The 18,867-nt window shown below is 42.0% G+C and overlaps 1 protein-coding gene across 6 annotated transcripts in view; it reads right to left on the bottom strand.

Moving 5' to 3' along the window:
* LOC131127917 (transducin-like enhancer protein 1) overlaps positions 1 to 18,867 on the bottom strand; it is a 55,579-nt gene that overhangs the window by 6,129 nt on the left and 30,583 nt on the right. For 2 of the 6 annotated variants that reach the window (XM_078789472.1, XM_078789469.1), the window contains exons 5-13: positions 13,323 to 13,385; positions 13,121 to 13,225; positions 9,134 to 9,356; positions 9,009 to 9,025; positions 4,359 to 4,472; positions 4,206 to 4,259; positions 3,824 to 3,973; positions 3,610 to 3,748; positions 1,635 to 1,837 (exon numbers count right to left, since the gene is read on the bottom strand). In XM_078789472.1, coding sequence (XP_078645598.1) covers positions 1,635 to 1,837; positions 3,610 to 3,748; positions 3,824 to 3,973; positions 4,206 to 4,259; positions 4,359 to 4,472; positions 9,009 to 9,025; positions 9,134 to 9,356; positions 13,121 to 13,225; positions 13,323 to 13,385 — 1,068 coding nt within the window. The remainder of the gene's footprint in view (positions 1 to 1,634; positions 1,838 to 3,609; positions 3,749 to 3,823; positions 3,974 to 4,205; positions 4,260 to 4,358; positions 4,473 to 9,008; positions 9,026 to 9,133; positions 9,357 to 13,120; positions 13,226 to 13,322; positions 13,386 to 18,867) is intronic. The other 4 variants (XM_078789471.1, XM_078789470.1, XM_058070270.2 and 1 more) reach the window with 4 other exon arrangements.

Below are 18,867 nucleotides of genomic sequence, written 5' to 3'. Positions count from 1 at the left end.
AGCTGACAGTACCCCCCCCTTCACAACCCCCCCCCCACGTGACACACAAACAGCCGCTGAGTATACAAAGCGGAGTTTCGGCAAACTGTTGCTCAGACTCGCCACTCGCCACTTGACTGAACCTATTTAAACAGTGTAATGAAGACTGTGTCAACACAGCCATGAGCGATGAGCTCATTCAATCACCCCCCCACCCCCCCCCCCCCCACTGGATAAATACTCTTAAACAGCACCCAGACGTGAAACTGTGCAATCAATTTACACACACCCGTCACCATCTTGGGTGCACCTGCACAAGTTGCAGACCAGTTTGTTTTTATTATTATTACCGACAAGGTAAATGCCAGCTTTACAGATGCCATGTCTGCCATTGTAACGGCATTTCACTACCATTTAGTACTTCTATTTGAGAGGTGGCATTTATTCAAGGACAAGTGACAGAAAATGAATGGATGAATGGATAATGAACCCAGGTATTAATTTAGGTAAGGCATCAATTAGAGCAGAGGTGGACACTCTGTGAGGAAATGAGGGGTTCTCTAATGGTATCAAAGTAATAATACTAATAATAATGGTATCAAGGTCACACCCCACTTTCCACACAGGAGTGCCTCATGTTGAGGCATCATTACTACTATTATTATTATTATTATTTAGGTAAGGCATCTATTAGAGCAGAGGTGGACACTGTGTCAGGAAATGAGGGGTTCTCTAATGGTATCAAAGTGGTCATCAGGTCACACCCCACTTTCCACATAGGAGTGCCTCATGTTAAGGCATAATTACTACTATTATTATTATTATTATTATTATTATTATTATTATTATTATTAAGGTAAGGCATCTATTAGAGCAGAGGTGGACACTGTGAGGAAATGAGGGGTTCTCTAATGGTATCAAAGTGGTCATCAGGTCACACCCCACTTTCCACACAGGAGTGCCTCATGTTGAGGCATCATTACTACTACTATTATTATTATTATTATTTAGGTAAGGCATCTATTAGAGCAGAGGTGGACACTGTGTGAGGAAATGAGGGGTTCTCTAAATGGTATCAAAGTGGTCACCAGGTCACACCCCACTTTCCACACAGGAGTGCCTCATGTTGAGGCATCATTACTACTACTATTATTATTATTATTATTATTATTTAGGTAAGGCATCTATTAGAGCAGAGGTGGACACTGTGAGGAAATGAGGGGTTCTCCAATGGTATCAAAGTGGTCATCAGGTCACACCCCACTTTCCACATAGGAGTGCCTCATGTTAAGGCATCATTACTACTCTTATTATTATTATTATTATTTAGGTAAGGCATCTATTAGAGCAGAGGTGGACACTGTGTGAGGAAATGAGGGGTTCTCTAATGGTATCAAAGTGGTCATCAGGTCACACCCCACTTTCAACACAGGAGTGCCTCATGTTGAGGCATCATTACTACTATTATTATTATTATTATTATTATTTAGGTAAGGCATCTATTAGAGCAGAGGTGGACACTGTGAGGAAATGAGGGGTTCTCCAATGGTATCAAAGTGGTCATCAGGTCACACCCCACTTTCCACACAGGAGTGCCTCATGTTGAAGGATCATTTCTATTATTATTATTTTTTGTTATTATTATTATTACTCACCATCGGTGACCGTCCATAAGCAGCCACTGCAGCCGCCGCAGCAGCGGCGCTCATCTGCGGGGAAATGTTGTGTAGCCCAGCGGCGTAGGCGGCAGCGCTGGCTGCTCCGGCTAGCTCGCCGTTCATCCCCGCCGCGTGGGGCAACATACTAAATGCGCCCGGGTACGGGCCAGGTACCGCCAGGGGCGTCCTCAGACCTGCTGCTGAGAAGGAGACAAGAGAGTGTTGATAGCTTGATATCAAGAGCTGTGAAATTAAAAGCCGCCGCTATTTTTGGGGGGGCCAAATGTCCTTGTACAGTAATGTGACACAACGGAGTCAGTCTAGATTGAATCAGCGGGGAGGTACAGCGCAATAAATATTCATTACAAAAGGTGGTGATTGAATCCCTTAACCTTCAGCATGAAGCAATTAGGTCGCATTTTCCCCACTAATATTAATGAGCGTGCACTCTGGTGTGGCAATTTTTTATACAAATGAGTTTTAAAACTGAAATTAGTAAGGTTCAGCATGAACACTTTTTCTTGAAACTACACCCTAAACTTCGGCTTTACAGATGCCATCTCTGCTGTGCAGATGGTACCTGATGTGGTAAAAAATGAGGGCCACCATTTGAGAAAAAATATTTTTCTCTGTATATTATCTGTATTTTCTCTGTATATTCTGAAAATGTATTCACTATTGATACAGTATGGGGCTGCACAGTGGTGGAGTGGTTAACTAGCTATGGTGGTGATGAGGATTATTATTATTCTACTCCTTACTGTATATTATATCACTGAGGTTTAATTAGACCACTTAATAGGATAAAATTATGCACGGTGGTCGAGTGGTTAGCGCGCAGACCTCACAGCTAGGAGACAGCTAGGGTTCAATTCCACCCTCTGCCATCTCGGTTTCCTCCCACATTCCAAAAACATGCTAGGTTAATTGGCGACTCCAAATTGTCCATAGGTATGAATGTGAGTGTGAATGGTTGTTTGTCTATATGTGCCCTGTGATTGGCTCCAGTCGCCCGAAGACAGCTGGGATAGGCTCCAGCACCCCCGCGACCCACGTGAGGTAGAAAATGAATGAATGAATTTTCATAGTTGGATCATAGAAAACCCATTTAACATGATTAGAGCCCTCTGGACATCAAATAGCAACCCTATAGTCACCTTTACACTCTTTATTCATTCATTTTCTACCGCTTTTCCTCGCGGGGGTGCTGGAGCCTATCCCAGCTGTCTTCGGGCGAGAGGCGAGGTACACCCTGGACTGGTGGCCAGCCAATCACAGGGCACATATAGACAAACAACCATTCACACTCACATTCATACCTATGGACAATTTGGAGTCGCCAATTAACCTAGCATGTTTTTGGAATGTGGGAGGAAACCGGAATACCCGGAGAAAACCCAAACATGCATGGAGGAGAACATGCAAACTCCACACAGAGATGGCCGAGGGTGGAATTGAACCCTGGTCTCCTAGCTGTGAGGTCTGTGTGCTAACCACTTGACTGCCGTGCCGCCCCCTTTACACTCTTATGATTCAAAATAGTAGATATACTAATCAGACTAAATACAGTACAGTAACATTACTGACCCCTAGTGACCAGTGTTGAATACTACACCAACTTTGAACGTGACTTCTGAATGTATTATATTTGTGGTTTTTGCTTATTTTGTAATATAGCGTGTATTGTTCATTCATTCATTTTCTACCGCTGATCCTCACGAGGGTCGCAGGGGGTTGCTGGAGCCTATCCCAGCTGTCTTCGGGCAAGAGGCGGGGTACACTCTGTTTTTTTGTTAAGAAAACTTACCTATGTTATAAGCAAAAAACACAAATATAATGCATTCAGAAGTCACGTTCAAAGTTGGTGTAGTATTCAACACTGGTCACTAGGGGTCAGTAATGTTCAATATTATATATTACATCTTTAGTGTACAAAATGTATCACATATTTCCATTATTCTGATATACATACTCGGCGGGTGAGGGATCTCCATGGACGGGGGTTTCGATAGGCTTGGCCGGACACCGGGTGTGGAGCTAGGACCAGGAGTGGAATCACCTCTTGGCGTGGGCGTGCTTGACTTGAGCCCGGGGGTCCCTGCTTTGTCCCGCTGCCATTCCAATAAAAAACAAATATGAAAAACATGCCGAAAAAAAAAAAAAAAAAAAAGTAAACAAAATCAAACCATTGCCATTTCTTTGGACTTGAGCGAAGAGGAGCTAGCAGATGAGGCAGTGGAAGCAGGACTGCAGGGGTCCTTCTTAAGGAGGCGTGCTTTATCCAGGCCATTCTCTCTCGGGGACGGGAGCGGTGTGCCGCGTGGGGACGCCTGTTCCTGCCCAAGAGACCGGAAAACCATCCGTATAGTTAGTTAGCGGAGAGCAGAATTCCTGTAAATAAACCTGTTAGCATTCAAAGAAAATTCCCTTGTGAGCCATAATGAATGTCAATCAAACAGGGACCATCTCTCCATAGGCTAACGTGATGCTAATAATTAAATTCTACATTAATATGATAAATATTAAAAGGACCGTGAATATCACCGCCATTAGTGCAAGCGTACTGACCTCATTTGAGACATCCACTACTAAATTATCGTCACTTTTCTCTCCATCACTATCCTGCAAAAAAAACAAAAAAAACAATTAGCAGCATTCGCTAATAATAATAGCTAATAATAGCATTCGCTGCATGTTGCACAAACAGTCAGCCTCTCTTACGTAATGGCTCGAATCCTTGTCTTCCACTTTGCGCTTCTTGTTGTCATTCGAGAAGTCGGGTCCGTTACGCCGCTTGTCTGAGTTCCGAAGACTTTCGGGCAGCAAGGAGTTACTCTGGACAGTGGATGGGGACAGAACTGAGGTAAGATGGTTGTGCACGGAACGAGACATGCTGGTGTTGTAACAATGATGTAGTGAATTCTGATGTTCATGAACGCACCATGTTGTAAATGTTATATATGGACAAGGTTTTTTTGTATTTTTAAATTTTTAAATGTTATATATGGACAAGTGTTGCGAGAAGTGTGTTGGTCCAAAAGGAGTAGGAAGAAGCAAAGCTTATTAAATCCTACCCCTCCATCTGGTACTTTTACAATCAGTAACTGTTACATTTGTTCACTTCCTGCTTTCCTAATATAATTTTTTTTTTGTATTTGTTTTGTATTTTTACATTTTTAAATGTTATATATGGACAAGTGTGTTGGTCCAAAAGGAGTAGGAAGAAACAAAGCTTATTAAATCCTACCCCTCCATCTGGTACTTTTACAATCAGTAACTGTTACATTTGTTCACTTCCTGCTTTCCTAATATAATTTTTGTATTTTTAAATTTTTAAATGTTATATATGGACAAGTGTTGTGAGAAGTGTGTTGGTCCAAAAGGAGTAGGAAGAAGCAAAGCTTATTCCAAAAAAATACAAAAAAAATTATATATTAGGAAAGCAGGAAGTGAACAAATGTATTTTTTTTGTATTTTTAAATTTTTAAATGTTATATATGGACAAGTGTTGCGAGAAGTGTGTTGGTCCAAAAGGAGTAGGAAGAAGCAAAAGCTTATTAAATCCTACCCCTCCATCTGGTACTTTTACAATCAGTAACTGTTACATTTGTTCACTTCCTGCTTTCCTAATATAATTTTTTTTTGTATTTGTTTTGTATTTTTACATTTTTAAATGTTATATATGGACAATTGTGTTGGTCCAAAAGGAGTAGGAAGAAGCAAAGCTTATTAAATCTGACCCCTCCATCTGGTACTTTTACAATCAGTAACTGTTACATTTGTTCACTTCCTGCTTTCATAATATCATATTTTTTTGTATTTTTAAATTTTAAATGTTATATATGGACAAGTGTTGCGAAAAGTGTGTTGGTCCAAAAGGAGTAGGAAGAAGCAAAGCTTATTAAATCCTACCCCTCCATCTGGTACTTTTACAATCAGTAACTCAGTTACATTTGTTCACTTCCTGCTTTCCTAATATAATTTTTATTTTTTTTGTATTTTTTATTGTTTTGTATTTTTTTATTTTTAAATGTTATACATGGACAAGTGTTGCGAGAAGTGTGTTGGCTTTAGGGTTTGCAATAAAAGATCGGAGAGTATAACCATCTGGTACTTTTACAATCAGTAATTTTTACATTTGTTCACTTCCTGCTTTCCTAATATATATATATATATTTTTTTTTTGCATTTTTTTTTATTTGACAGAAACAAAACGCAAATGATGTACAAAGAAAAGCCGACCAATCACAGCTCTGTGGGCCTTGCACGAAAGCTGCCATAAGTGATGTTTTGGTTCGGAAACAAGAGTTTAGATGAGCTAGTTCACTCCCGACTCCGCAAGACTTAAAATTAGAGCCCGGCTTTTATTTTTATTTGCCGCCTCGAGAAGCCGCAAAATTCACAGGTTGACTTTAAGCCAGGGGTGGGAGGGGGGGTAATGGAGGCATCCACTTAAGGAACGGCGTTTATTTGTCTTAAGTGGGTGACTAAACCCGACTAATTGGGGCACGGCCACTGTTGGAGGAAATGTAGTGCTTAAACGTTTCGTGCAATTTCCTACTCATTTGTGGCGGGAGCAAGTTGACCTGGACGCCACTTTATTATTACAAATGCCAGCAGCTATGCTAGTGTGTGTGTGTGTGTGTGTGTGTGTGTGTGTGTGTGTGTGTGGAGCGGGTCAGAAAAACAGAGTGAGAACTTTTTAAGAGCTGAGAGGCGCGCACACACACCTCGAAAGTTGATGATTACATTAAGTGGCTCTTAAAATCTATCCGCACTGCCTCTCTTTTGGCTGGGACTAGCTGCTGCTGTGTGTGAGATGTGTGTGTGTGTGTGTAATTGACTGTGAAAGCCTATGTGTGTATTGCTTGCATAATGCCTGTGTGTCCCAAAAGCACACACTAAGCCCCCCCCCACTTTGCCTCCTGACCAACGGATCCTATTGTTAATGGATTAAAGCTTCATGTTGAGTCCATTATAGTCACAGCTTGTCAATGAAATGTGCATCCAGCATACACAAACACACATCAATGCGCGTGCACACATCAAGCAGCATGGCGGGGAGCGCTGACAGGGAAAAGGGGGGGGGGGGTAAATCAAGGAGGAAGAAGGGGGAGGGGGTGAGAAAAAAAAAACGCTAGGGAGATTAGAGGACAGAGAAAAATGGAGGAAGGGTATGTGGAGGAGAAGAAAGGGTGACAAGAGACAAGGGAGGGGGCGGTGGAGGGGGGGTGACAGGGGCGGAAAATCGGCATTCTACCAAAAAAGGGGGCCCTTCCTCACCCCACCACCGATCCCTCCTCCACCTTTATAGAAAAGGTTTTTTAGTAGGCTGAGCCCAGAAGCGCTGACCCGCAAAACACTAGCAACCACCCCCGCTGCCCCCGCCCCCCCTCTCACACACACACACACACACATACACGCTTTTAGTGTCATATGACTGCTGCACCTTCACCCCCCCCCCTCCCCTATAAAGCCCTCCCTTCTCAGTGGTGGTGATATTAAACACAATGAGAGTCTTTAAGCGCGGGATCAGGGGCAGTGGGGAGGGTTCATGGGGGCATGGGGAGGGGGGAGCGGATAATCTGCTCACTGAGGTGTTAAATATGCACAACAATGCAGGCTAGCCTGGGCTTGGAGGAGTGTGCATGTGTGTGTGTGTGTGCGCGTGCTAAAAGGCTCATTTGGCAGAGAAAGGAGTCCAGAGCAGAACTAAGCAGGCTACCAAAGCGTTGCCCCCAAGAGAACACATAAACGCTCACACACACGTGCACACACACACACATTTTGACTGTCGCACTCAACCGCAGAGGCCATTTAGGTGCGAACCGACGATTAAAACAATTACGAGGCGCTCCCAACGACATGGTGAGACGAGCTTCATAGAAAGTGGGGCCAGGAGCTCCGAGGAGAACTATTGAGTCCAAAAAAACCTGCCATAGCTACACGGTTACGCTGTGGAATTCACATTTCACCGTTTCATCTTCGCTTTTTCACTGTCAATGTATGGAACAGTCCAAGTATGCGGGGGGTTGTTGCTGTTCTTCTGTATATAGTAAACCGGTGCTTCCCAAGTAATGGTAATGGTTTAATTTCATTTGAACATGCATCAGATTACAATTGAATGCATCACATAATCAGTTCCCAGTTCCACATGTCCAAAAGGAGTAGGAAGAAGCAAAGCTTATTAAATCCTACCCCTCCATCTGGTACTTTTACAATCAGTAGCTGTTACATTTGTTCACCTCCTGCTTTCATAATATAATTTAAGTTTTCATTTTTTTATTGTTTAAATTGTTTTTTATTTTAATGTTTTTAATTAATGTTTTTAATTAATGTTTTTTAATGTTTTTTAATGTTTTTTAATGTTTTTTAATGTTTTTAATATTTGTAATGTTTGTAATTGTTTTTAAATGTTTTTAATTGTTTTTAATGTTTTTAATTTTAATGTTTTTAATGTTTAATTGTTTTTAGTTTTTTTTATGTTTTTAATGTTTTTAATTTTAATGTTTAATTGTTTAGTTTTTTTTAATGTTTTTAATGTTTCTAATGTTTTTTATGTTTGTAATGTTTGTAATTGTTTGTAATTGTTTTTGATTGTAATGTTTTTAATGTTTTTAATTGTTTTTAATTGTTTTTAATTGTTTTTAATTGTTTTTAGTTTTTCAATGTTTTTAATGTTTTTAATGTTTTTAATGTTTTTAATATTTGTAATGTTTGTAATTGTTTTTAATTGTTTTTAATTGTTTTTAATGTTTTTAATTTAAATGTTTGTAATTGTTTTTAAATGTTTTTAATTGTTTGTAATGTTTTTAATTTTAATGTTTTTAATGTTTAATTGTTTTTCGTTTTTTTTAATGTTTTTAATGTTTTTAATTTTAATGTTTTTAATGTTTAATTGTTTTTAGTTTTTTTAATGTTTTTAATGTTTCTAATGTTTTTTATGTTTGTAATGTTTGTAATGTTTGTAATTGTTTGTAATTGTTTGTGATTGTTTTTGATTGTAATGTTTTTAATGTTTTAATTGTTTTTAATTGTTTTTAATTGTTTTTAGTTTTTCAATGTTTTTAATGTTTTTAATGTTTTTAATGTTTTTAATTGTTTAATGTTTTAAATTTTTTTACTTTTAATTTTTATTAATTTTAATTTTTATAGTTTAAATTTTTTATTTTTTTTAAAATTCAAATTTATTTAGTTTTTTTGTTTTGTTTTGTTTTTTTAAATCACGTACCGAAGTACGAGGTGATATGAGCATCCAATGACATAATGGTTACCATAGTAAGTGTCAATATAGTGATATATATAGCACATCATGAGCATTCATGTAGCTATGCTAAACCAACATGAAGAACTGTAATCAAAGGTACTTACTGTGCCAGGTTCCCGTTCTGTTGTGAGGTGACGGAGTAAAGACAGATTGAGAGACAGCAGAAGAATAATCAATATCATAAAAAAAAACACTGACATTTTGCCATACTTCCGTCATTTGAGTTTACCTCTAAGGTGATCGGGTCCTCCGGGATGCGAGTCTGGACCGCCGGACAGGTGAGGTTTTTTATCAGCGGCGTCTTTCCCCACTAGATGGGGAGGCATGGCGCCGAGAGCTCCGGAGAGCGCCAGGAGGCCGGCCGAACCGCTTAGCTGAGATGGGTGCAGGCCGGCCGGGTGGGGCGTGAGGGGCACGGGGGCTCCGCCGTGATTGTGTGATAGGTGCTGCTGCTTATCGGAGACACAGAGATAAGATGGAAGGGGGTTGGTTATTGAAGAGGAAAAGGTCGTACTGGCGTTTAACCGATTACGCCGCCACCCACAAATGATGCATTAATGACCTCACAGCTAAGAAACGGCACAGGGCACATATAGACAAACAACCATTCACACTCACATTCATACCTATGGACAATTTGGAGTCGCTAATTAACCTAGCATGTTTTTGGAATGTGACCAAGATGCTAACCACTCAACCACCGTGCGTCAGCCTCCAATTTTCATTAATTAATTTTCTACTGCTTTTCCACGGGGGTGCTGGAGCCTATCCCAGCTGTCTTTGGGCGAGAGGCGGGGTACACCCTGAACTGGTGGCCAGCCAATCACAGGGCACATATAGACAAACAACCATTCACACTCACATTCATACCTATGGACAATTTGGAGTCGCTAATTAACCTAGCATGTTTTTGGAATGTGGGAGGAAACCGGAGTACCCGGAGAAAACCGACGTAAACTCCACACAGAGATGGCCGAGGGTGGAATTGAACCCTGGTCTATTAGCTGTGAGGTCTGCGTACTAACCACTCGTCCGCCGTGCAGCCTCTATCGGAGAAATTATTTAACATTTTATTATATGTATACTATATTTTTGTAAAACAAAAATATGAAATAGAGCATTGAAGCCTGAGTAGATGCCTAGTACTCTCTGCAGTTGAGTAAAGCCCTGGTCCGAAAATCCAGTTAGTCAGTTCAATAAAATGTAGTAGATATAAGATAAGATATATTCGGTATAAATAACATGGACTCGTACCCGGAGAAAACCCACACATGCACGGGGAGAACATGCAAACTCCACACAGAGATGGCCGAGGGTGGAATTGAACCCTGGTCTCCTAGCTGTGAGGTCTGCGTGCTAACCACTCGACCGCCGTGCCGCCAGTCACGGAGATAAATGACAAAAAAATAAATAAAATCAATACTAACTGTGGAACCTAATCAACAAGACGTTTGCCGCCCCTGAACAAACGGGAGAGTTTCTTGTGTGTCTGGGTCTTACAGCATCTCAACAAGCCAACAAGCTGCTGCTGCAGCCTACAAGAGAAGGTGTACACATCCTCAACCCCCCCCCCCCCCCCGCCTCCCCCCACTCGTCATCCCTCAAGGGTCAAACACTGAACAATACTGACAGCTGGGATCAGAGTCTCAAAGCCGGAGGATGTGGTTGGGAGCAAGGAGGGAGGAGGGAAGGAATGATGGAGGAGGAAAAAAGTGGCGGTGAAGGGAAGGGAAGGGAGGAGGGGGTCCCAGCTGCTGCCCACACTGTCAGTTCTTGTGAGGGAGAAAAGAGGAGGGTCGGGGGGGGGGGGGGGGGGGGGGGGGTTGGCTGGCAGCCCCTGCTCTCTCTTTCACAGCAAATCAGGTGCTCGTCTGAGCGTGAAATTCCTTTGTGTTCCAAAACATCATTATTGCCTCCTCAGACAGTAGCCGCCAGAATCCAAGCGCACTGATTCGCCGTGGGGAGGGAGGGTATAAAGCGGGTTTGGAGGGGGGGGGGGTAGAGACACAGGAGGTGGCTCGGCAGGGGTGGAAGGAGTGCTGAAGGTCAAACCGACTTTTATCTCACCTAATTGACTAAACCCCCCCCCTTCCTCCTCCTTCTTCTCTGCATCGCTCCTCCATTCTCAGTCCTGATGGGTTGAAGGCAAAACAACTAAATAGCCTTTTAGCCTGCTTGCGCGTGCACACACACACACACACACACACACACACACACACACAGACAAGCACGTCACACTTGATCAGCCAGTGGGTCTTGATAAACAGGGCATGCACCCATATAGACCCCCCCTCCCCTACCAGAAACACACAAACAGATGCAAAAACACTAGCGCAGGAAAACAAATAGGACCCCTGATGGGAGCAAATGGAGGGGAAGTATTGGCGGAGGCAAGCGAAACAGAGTTTGTCATGGGATGTTAGCGTGAGCTGGTGCATATGCACTTATGTGTGACTTTATGTGTGTGTGTGTGTGTGTGTGTGTGCAGGAGCAGCACGCTTCATTACACTCATTTAACTCCCAAACGGGGGGTGAATGACAGGCTTGGCGTGGGAGACGGGAGGAACAGGAGAAGGAGGGAGCTCCATGGGCAATGCGGTGACCCTCAACCCCCCCCCGCCCCCCAACCCTCTTTTACAAACACTAAAATCCTGCAATTAAGACTCCAACAGCAACTGCCAAATCCGCCTCAAGACCCCCCCCCCCCCCCCCCGACCCCCTACCCGCCCTACGCTATATCACACGTCACTATGAGCCTAACTGAAAAGCCAAACAAGCGTCTTCTGTATGGAATACTCAGCAAGTTGGCCACAATAAACAGCCAACATTTATCCGAAAAGAGACTGAGGGCAGCTATGTGGAGAATGAGGAGCATAAAACACACACACGTCACTATGAACCTAACTGAAAAGCTAAACAAGCGTCTTCTGTATGGAATACTCAGCAAGTTGGCCACAGTAAACAGCCAACATTTATCCAAAAAGAGACTGAGGGCAGCAATGTGGAGAATGAGGAGCATAAAACACACACACGTCACTATGAGCCTAACTGAAAAGCTAAACAAGCGTCTTCTGTATGGAATACTCAGCAAGTTGGCCACAATAAACAGCCAACATTTATCCGAAAAGAGACTGAGGACAGCAATGTGGAGAATGAGGAGCATAACACACACACACGTCACTATGAGCCTAACTGAAAAGCCAAACAAGCGTCTTCTGTATGGAATACTCAGCAAGTTGGCCACAGTAAACAGCCAACATTTATCCGAAAAGAGACTGAGGGCAGCAATGTGGAGAATGAGGAGCATAACACACACACGTCACTATGAGCCGAACTGAAAAGCCAAACAAGCGTCTTCTGTATGGAATACTCAGCAAGTTGACCACAGTAAACAGCCAACCATTATCCGAAAAGAGACTGAGGGCAGCAATGTGGAGAGTGAGGAGCATAACACACACACACGTCACTATGAGCCTAACTGAAAAGTCAAACAAGCGTCTTCTGTATGGAATACTCAGCAAGTTGGCCACAGTAAACAGCCAACATTTATCCGAAAAGAGACTGAGGGCAGCAATGTGGAGAATGAGGAGCATAACACACACACACGTCACTATGAGCCTAACTGAAAAGTCAAACAAGCGTCTTCTGTATGGAATACTCAGCAAGTTGGCCACAGTAAACAGCCAACATTTATCCGAAAAGAGACTGAGGGCAGCAATGTGGAGAATGAGGAGCATAACACACACACACACACGTCACTATGAGCCTAACTGAAAAGCCAAACAAGCGTCTTCTGTATGGAATACTCAGCAAGTTGGCCACAATAAACAGCCAACATTTATCCAAAAAGAGACTGAGGGCAGCAAGGAAATGGGAGTGTGGCAGCAATGTGGAGAATGAGGAGCATAACACACACACACACCAACTAACAAGGCACCACTCACATTCAATTCTACGAACCCAAGCTCAAGGTTTCCTGATGCCGTGCCCCCTTTTCCCACAATTCCCTTAATGTCCCACCGTTTACCTCTTGGGGGGCCCCAAGCAAGCAGTTGTCACCCAAAAAAAGCCCCCTAAGCTAAACTAGATGCATCTTAAATTAAAAAAAATTAAAAATATAAGCTTATTACAGACTCTAACAACAATACACGCAGAAATATTTGATGTACATACTCATAGGTAATACAAAACCAAGAAGAAGTAGAAGAATACACACTGTAGGTGGTAGACCGGGTAGTCCACGTACCCCGATGACGGCATTGAGCTCGGCCATGGTCACCTGCTTGGCTCGCTCCACCGCTTGGACCACCTGTTGCTGATGCTGCAAAAAAAACACACAAACACTGTTTATTACCGTGTTTTACAGAGTAATATTTCAGCACATGGTACATGATGAAGTTATGAGAAGGCGTGTTTACCTCTTGCGAGAGGAAGGGGATGACTTGTGCGCAGATGGTGTTGAGTCTCTTGGCGATCTCGGTCTGAGGATTGGAAGAGTCCAGATCAGATGTTGATAACAATCATTTTTTTCAAAATGAATACCGTCCTATTAGGTTAAAAAAAACATATTTAAGTAAATTATAGTAGTTCTTGGCCTAAGTTATTAATTTTCGACCAATATAGAAATACAAGGCAGAAGAAGCATTCGAATTGTGAAAGCAGTAATATACATCGGCCACCAGATGTCAGCGATTGTTCTGTGACGCCTGAGCACCAGACCTGATTTATTGAAAATTATTAAATAATCTCAAAAAAGACACATTAATAACAACATAATAATCCGAAGAGTAACACCTGCAACTTACGGGGCCATAACACACCACCAGCTTAAACATAATTCTGAACCTCCGACATCACTTCCTGTCTTTCACAAATGTGTCCGCCCACAAATAAGGCCCCCCAGGGAATACATTTACTGTGTGAGTCTATGTTATTTGTACCGAATATATCTTATCTTATATTTACTACATTTTATTGAACTGACTAACTGGATTTTTGACACTGTTTTTACTTGTATGTATAGTGGACCAGGGCTTTACTCAACTGCAGAGAGTACTAGGCATCTACTCAGGCTTCAAGCTGTATAAATGCTTTTACATATTTAGTTTCATTCATTCTTTTTCTACCGCTTTTTCCTCATGAGGTTCGCGGGGGAGCTGGAGCCTATCCCAGCTGTCTTCGGGTGAGAGGCGGGGTACACCCTGGACTGGTGGCCAGCCAATCACAGGGCACATATAGACAAACAACCATTCACACTCACATACCTATGGACAATTTGGAGTCGCTAATTAACCTAGCATGTTTTTGGAATGTGGGAGGAAACCGGAGTACCCGGAGAAAACCCACGCATGCACGGGGAGAACATGCAAACTCCACACAGAGATGGCCGAGGGTGGAATCGAACCCTGGTCCTCCTAGCTGTGAGGTCTGCGCGCTAACCATTCAACCGCTGTGCCGCCCATATTTAGTTTATGTCACAAAAATATAGTATACATATAATAAAATGTTAAATAATTTCTCCAATAGGGGTGCACCATGGTCGAGTGGTTAGCACGCAGACCTCACAGCTAGGAGACCAGGGTTCAATTCCACCCTCGGCCATCTCTGTGTGGAGTTTGCGTGGGTTTTCTCCGGGTACTCAGGTTTCCTCCCACATTCCAAAAACATGCTAGGTTAATTAGCGACTCCAAATTGTCCATAGGTATGAATGTGAGTGTGAATGGTTGTTTGTCTATATGTGCCCTGTGATTGGCTGGCCACCAGTCCAGGGTGTACCCCGCCTCTCGCCCGAAGACAGCTGGAATAGGCTCCAGCACCCCCTGGGACCCTCGTGAAAATGAATGAATATTAATATTCAAATACTGTATGATCTAGGGCTGCACGGTGGTCGAGTGGTTAACGCGTGGACCTCACAGCTAGGAGACCCGAGTTCGATTCCACCCTCGGCCATCTCTGTGTGGAGTTTGCATGTTCTCCCCATGCATGAGTGGGTTTTCTCCGGGTACTCTGGTTTCCTCCCACATTCCAAAAACATGCTAGGTTAATTGACGACAGCTGGGATAGGCTCCAGCACCCTCTGCGACCCTCATGAGGATAAGCACTAGAAAATGAATGAATATAAATATCTAATATATACCAGTCACAATTTCAGTGTGTCCAAGCTAGTGGCTGCTAGTGTATGTTTAGAGACGGTTGTGTAAGAAGAGCTCTCACTCCCACTATTTTCTACCCAAAGGGTAAAAGTTGTTGTTTGAGGTGTGTCACTTACTGTGTGTACACCTTCAATTATACAACCTTCCCAGATGACTAATGGTGTAAGCTACTACTTGTAGGAAATGTTTTCTTGACGGTGCATTCAAGTGCGATTCACCTTGTTCCTTTCATCTTCCTTTTGATTGGCTATAATGAACACATGTGATCTGCTGCACTGGTTAGCACTAGATAGCCTATAATAGTGATTAATTGAGGCCAGAATGGAGATGGTTTTTTAAATATAAAAATATATATAAATAAAAAATATATATGTACATGAAGTAGAAGTACAATATTGGAAGTGTCCAAAGCACACAAATCTTTGCAAGTATCAGGAAACGGTTCAAGTTTCTCTCCCCCCCCCATTCTTCTGTCTAACCTTTCTGTTCTTGTCAACCACCCCTCCCACCCCCATACCCTCCACTTTAACCCTCCCATCCCTAACAGCACTTAAACATAATCTCATCAGCTCCGAACTTCATTTGCTACCCCCCCCCTTTCGAGTATCCATGCCAACACATCCGCCCTCTCCGCCCCCCCCCCTCCCCCGGAGGTGGCTACAATCGTGTGAAATCAGATACCCCCTCAGTGGCATCAAATCAGATAAGTGGGCTCGTATTACGCGTCATCCAATCAAAGCGATATATGAAGGGGAAAGGCTAGGGTGAAAGGGGGAATTGGATGGCTCATTGGTCCACATAAAAATAGACATCTGTAAAAGCTACACTAATGTCCACTGTTGCACCGTACAAGCTTGACTAGCCTCGGTTTGGGATGGATGTTTCTCCATCACCAAAGCGAAAGCCATTCCACATTTAATTAATATGTAGGAGAACATGGGTCTCCAAGGTGGGCCACGCTAAGAAAGCTAACTTTATCGCAGGGGTCTCAAACTCAATTTACTTGGGGGGCCACTGGAGCTCGGGTCTGCGTGAGACTGGGCCGCATCAGGTTTTCCAAAAAAAACGCATTTATTAAAAACAAAAAAAATTTAAAAACTTTGCTTTGGTTCCGATTTTCTACAAGAAAAGCTCTGATAAAACATTCCACTGTTCTCAAATATTTTACTTTTTTTTTTTTTACTTTTTATTTGTTTACACAAAATAAGATGAAAAATAAATACACAAATCAAGAATAAAGAAAATCAAAACACGACTATACTCACATTTATACTCTTTTTTTATTTACAACATATTGCGCAACTGCAGGGTCTTGAGACACATGCTAACTCGCAAACTAGAGAGCTAGCGACCTAAACGGTAGCCTTCAAGTTATTTCCTTTAAACTTAAATAGCCAAAAACTTACCACTTCCACACGGATAGGGAGGATAACTATTAACAGTTATTTAACCTTTAACATGAACATTAATCAAACGTAATAATTTTTTCTGGGTACATGATACCATACAGCATCCGTATCAAACTTGAGCGGGCCGCACTAACATTAAACTTTCATATCAAAGGCGGGGGCCTTAAACTAGTGTCCTGCGGGCCACATTTGGCGTGTTTGAGACCCCTGCTTTATCGCATGTAGTGAGCATTCGGTTAGCTTGCTAGCACAGGTTTCTAACAATGCAAAAACCCTCCGGGTCCATATTGGTTCAGCCCATTTTGGGTGTTACAGAGGACATGGCCGCTTTGGCAGGGGCACATCCATACCTAGCCAAAAGCTCACCAAAGCACTGACCCCACAGACGTTCAGCCAATTATGCACTTGGCTGAGCTAAATAAATCGCGAGAGCCTTGTTGGGACGACTTCTGAATTCCAGTCAATTATTTATCGGTGGCGAATATCGCCCAGACAGCAGGAAGTTATAGATGCAGGTGAAGTCATTATAAAGAAGTAGTAACTGACACTTATTGTGCCCTTGTTAACCACCCCCCCAAAAAAATAAAAATAAATATAAATCACGTTAGCTGTAATCCGTATATTATATCTGAACATGAAATCTGTTTAAACGAAACACATTCCGTACAATAGCGGCCATTCTTCAAATAGACGCCGCGCCCGGCTAACGGCCGGGGTGCGTCGTTCCACGTCAAAAACAAATAAACGCCCTAATCAAACAAGAAAATTTACCTCAGTAATTACTTTAGTTCACACAAATTATTGTTCAAACAATACTTAACCGCTAAGCCCATTTATAATATTAGGAATATTATAAATATATAAATATTATAAATATTAGGGGTGATTCTACCTTATATGGAAATGGCATTTTTAACACAGATTAGCATTAGCATTAGATTAAGGACATGATTGATTGATATGATTTCAGAGAACATGTACAGTTAGATCAGATCGGTTCGAGCTACAACAACAACAATCTGGATGTTGCTACGCCGCCCCTAGTGTTCTGACTGAGAATTGCAAGTCACACACTATAAGATAAGATCCAATCCTGGTGTTTTGATTCAGAAAAACTAAGTGAAGAACATAGTTTCATATTAATTTACATTAGCCACGTATACATGGACACAAATATTCCAATTCCATTCGGTTTATTTGCTCGAACGGAAAAAATCTAACCTTTGTATACACCTCATTCCGAAAGAAAAATGCCAATCCGAATTAATATATAATGGGATTCCCAGGGGTGGAATATTCCTTTCCCCAATCCGATTTTAAGGTATCTTGTACCCGCTCAAACCCGTGTTTTTCTTCTTCTACCTCAAATATCTATCTATTGTCCAACATCAATAGACACAAACATATTATTATTATTATTATTATTATTATTATTATTATGTGGACCACAGTGTGCATCCAATCCAGACTCAGACCATTTTGTACGAGCTCCAAACACTACCCCCAAATCAAACTCACTTAACATGATGACAGCTTAGAGTTTGTAAGTACATGATGTGGATTAGCATTTTAGCATTAGCTAGCTCTCCGTGGATTCAATCCAGACTCACACCATTTTGTTCATGGTGAAACCCTACCCCAAATACGGCTGAACACAAACATTCATAGAATTATTAATGGGATGCTGTTAACCACAATGGAAACGGGATCCAATCCAGACTCACACTACTTTGTTCATAGTGTAAACACTACCCCAAATATCTATCTATTGTCCAACATCAATCGACACAAACATATTATTATTATTATGTGGACCACAGTGTGCATCCAATCCAGACTCAGACCATTTTGTACGAGCTCCAAACACTGCCCCCAAATCAAAGTGACTTAACATGATGACAGCTTAGAGTTTGTAACTACATGATGTGGATTAGCATTTTAGCATTAGCTAGCTCACCGTGGATTCAATCCAGACTCAGACCATTTTGTACGAGCTCCAAACACTGCCCCCAAATCAAACTCACTTAACATGATGACAGCTTAGAGTTTGTAACTACATGATGTGGATTAGCATTTTAGCATTAGCTAGCTCTCCGTGGATTCAATCCAGACTCAGACCATTTTGTACGAGCTCCAAACACTGCCCCCAAATCAAAGTGACTTAACATGATGACAGCTTAGAGTTTGTAACTACATGATGTGGATTAGCATTTTAGCATTAGCTAGCTCACCGTGGATTCAATCCAGACTCACACCATTTTGTTCATGGTGAAACCCTACCCCAAATACGGCTGAACACAAACATTCATAGAATTATTAATGGGATGCTGTTAACCACAATGGAAATGGGATCCAATCCAGACTCACACTACTTTGTTCATAGTGTAAACACTGCCCCAAAT

Source organism: Doryrhamphus excisus, linkage group LG3 (genome assembly GCF_037039965.1).
Source record: "Doryrhamphus excisus strain RoL-2023G ecotype Guam linkage group LG3, RoL_Dexc_Guam_v1.1, whole genome shotgun sequence".
Lineage (NCBI taxonomy): Eukaryota > Metazoa > Chordata > Actinopteri > Syngnathiformes > Syngnathidae > Doryrhamphus > Doryrhamphus excisus.
The sequence above is the reverse complement of the archived record's forward strand: the minus strand, read 5'-3'. Positions and strand labels throughout refer to the sequence as shown.